The sequence below is a fragment of the Tribolium madens genome, unplaced genomic scaffold (genome assembly GCF_015345945.1).
Source record: "Tribolium madens isolate multiple individuals breed KSU strain unplaced genomic scaffold, Tmad_KSU_1.1 Scaffold_71;HRSCAF=194;Tcas5.2_LG6, whole genome shotgun sequence".
NCBI lineage: Eukaryota > Metazoa > Arthropoda > Insecta > Coleoptera > Tenebrionidae > Tribolium > Tribolium madens.
Window position 1 is genome coordinate 3,513,218 of NW_025401041.1, and position 2,837 is coordinate 3,516,054.

Below are 2,837 nucleotides of genomic sequence, written 5' to 3' on the forward strand. Positions count from 1 at the left end.
TTTTCACTTATCACCCATATATTTATTATCTCAATTCAATACATCATCTGTTATCATAACATTAAATGTGCTATTATTTTCTAATCTTATCTGCACTGTAAGTAATTATGTTTATGTTTATCATAGTTCAAACACATTTTTTTTCAATTAAGACCACCAAATCTTCAAATCCAATTCCTTTTGGCAAACTCCTTAACAACGAAAGCAAACTTCCTTTTATGTTCCTCACTACCAGCTCCTGCTATAATATTATCAACGGAAAATTCCGAAATATCCTTTACTTTACTCTTATCAGTAAAAACAACAAAAAGCATAAAAGCCACATGACCGAACTGCGAATTCCTTGCCTCAAAATCAAGCTCTTTCTCAAACTCCTCAAAACCAAACTTCTGAACATCACATTTAACTCCTTTGAGTAGAGAAATAAAATTCTCGTAATACCATTTGAGGAGGTCCTCAAACCACCGTTCCAAAACCTCAATTTTGACACTTGAAAAGAGAAAAAAGAGCACATCCCGGGCTGGAGACCCATACCCGCACACTTGATAATCAACCAATTTGCAATCCACAGCCTCCTGTTTATCAAACTTGACCAAACTATTGCTCACCCAACAATCATTATGAGCAATTGTTGCAAAAGGTTCCCGTGGGATTTCCGGGAGCAATTCCCGATCAAACCCTTCCAGGATACGCTTCTCCAAGTGGGAGATTTCCGGAATTTGAGCCACCATTTCCACAATGGCCGCTCTATACTTATCATGCATTTCTTTCTTCGGTAACCATGGTGATAAATATGGTCGCACTTCCGTATTGAATACTTCCGGTTTGTGCAACTTCAACCCAATTGGTACGGCATGCAGTGCTGCCAAATTTCGCAAAATGAGTCGAGTGATGGGCATGTCGAGTCCGGCACTCCGATCCACACCCACATAATTCGCAATTTTCAAATTCTCCAATAAGAGAATAGCGTCTGAATCAACGTGTTCACTTCCGGTGAGGTTGAGTCGACTCCCGAAGTACTTGGGGTAGAAATCGACAACTTCCGATCCAAATTGAAGTTGAAAGTTTTCCAGGGTTGGCACTATTTTTCGATAGAATTCAATTTCGTTCCGGAATGTGACTGAAGTGTTGAAAATTTCTTGAATAGCGACATTCGGGGGCACCATTTTCGCCACAAGATGTATATTTTCATTTCCGCCGGAAGTGTCAAGAGTCACATCAACGCTCAACATGAGACTTCCGTAGTTCTCTCCCGGTGCGGTAAGACGCGCAATTTTGTACTCTTTGAGTTTTTTCAACGGAGGAAGAGAAAGTAAAGAGGAGAAATTTTTAATCGTGATTGTCTCAGACATGTTTGATCAGAAACTGATGCGAAATGCACCGAGGAGTGACCTTGTTGTTATTATGTTTAATCTTTTCATTTACTCGTCGCGGAAGTGATAAATTTATTGCGTAATTACGGCTTAATTGCAATTAAATGCATTTTGAAGTAGAGTGCTATGGCACAGTGACAAGAAATTGGCGGTAGATGGCGTTTTATGTACACTCCGTAACAAAACGCCCAGATCGTTTAATAATTATGCTTATGGAGACTGTCCATTGCAAAATTGTCACTATTTTTTTTAAATACAAGAAAGAGTCTGAATTTAGAAGAAAAAATAAATTTTAGTGTTCAATAATAATTAAAACAATTATATTCAACCCAAAGTTAAGAAAAAAAAATATAATAACATTCCAAACTTATTTGTAAAGTTTGATTTTTTTTTAATGGAAATTACCAAATCAAAATTTTGGTGAAAAAATTGGTAGCACCTTGTCTCCTCGCCACAAATTTTGTTTGCTCTTTGTTTTTGTCCCTAGAAATTTTATTAAAAAATTATGGTTATGTGTTCAAATTGAGATGTCAAAATTTTGACTTTTATGAATCTTGTGCCGGTTTGCCCTTTGAAAGCGCTATAATTGAATACCTGAGGACAGACATCATTACCTAAGGTCTAAAGACAGAATTCAGTGCTAATAATTTTGACAGAAACACACCGCAAGTAAGTACAATGTTGTGGACAAAAATGAAATTCTTGCTACAAAAAAATTGATAAAAAAGAATGTATATACAGAAAAAAGTTATTTAGCAAAAGATACAAGTGGGTATTATGATGATTGGCAATAAATTTTGTGTAATTTATTGAAATGAGCTCAAAGTTTTATAAATTTTTATTCATTTTATAAATTCTTCTTCAGCTTTAGTTTCAAAATTATTACTTTTCAACTCGTTCCTCACAAACGATGCACAAGACACTAATTTAATTGCGTTCTCTCTGAGGTTCTTTCTTATTCATGTTTATTTTGCATTCTTGTCAATTTTTTGCTAAAAATTAAGAATGTTTAGCAAACCTGCATTAGAAATTGATTCTACATTTTAACGGGTCCTTTTTCTAACTTCCTGCTTGCGAACTATTCGTTTCCAAATTTCGAAAAACTGTTAGTGTACTGAATTTGTTTCTTTTTTGTTTTTCGTCTCTAAATATTCTTAGACGATTTTTTGTGTTGACGTTTAATGACAATGTTTTGAAATTAATTCAAAAAACCGGAACTGCCAACTTCCTTTATTAAAATAACCATGAATGAATTTATTAGTGATACCAACGTTAAGACTGTTTGGCATTTCCATTTAAAAAAAACAGACTTTACACTCGATACAGATTTTTTATTCTTACAAATGTACACAATTTTTCCGTTGAATATCCATAAATATAATGTAAATAAAAATTTTAACACGCACCTCATTTCGTACTTTTCAATAATTTTTATCACCGTTTAAAACAATTTTAAAATTTCTC

At 34.2% G+C, this 2,837-nt stretch overlaps 1 protein-coding gene across 1 annotated transcript; it reads right to left on the bottom strand.

The window, feature by feature from the left end:
* LOC123008492 lies at positions 1–1,352 on the bottom strand. Its single transcript, XM_044404323.1, has one exon. The coding sequence runs from the start codon at positions 1,350–1,352 to the stop codon at positions 165–167; it is 1,188 nt and encodes a 395-aa protein (XP_044260258.1). The 3' UTR covers positions 1–164.
* Between the last annotated feature and the right edge of the window lie 1,485 nt (positions 1,353–2,837).

Excerpts from the sequence above, each read along its gene's own strand:
- LOC123008492 (XM_044404323.1), bottom strand. The coding sequence starts at position 1,352 with ATGTCTGAGACAATCACGATTAAAAATTTCTCCTCTTTACTTTCTCTT.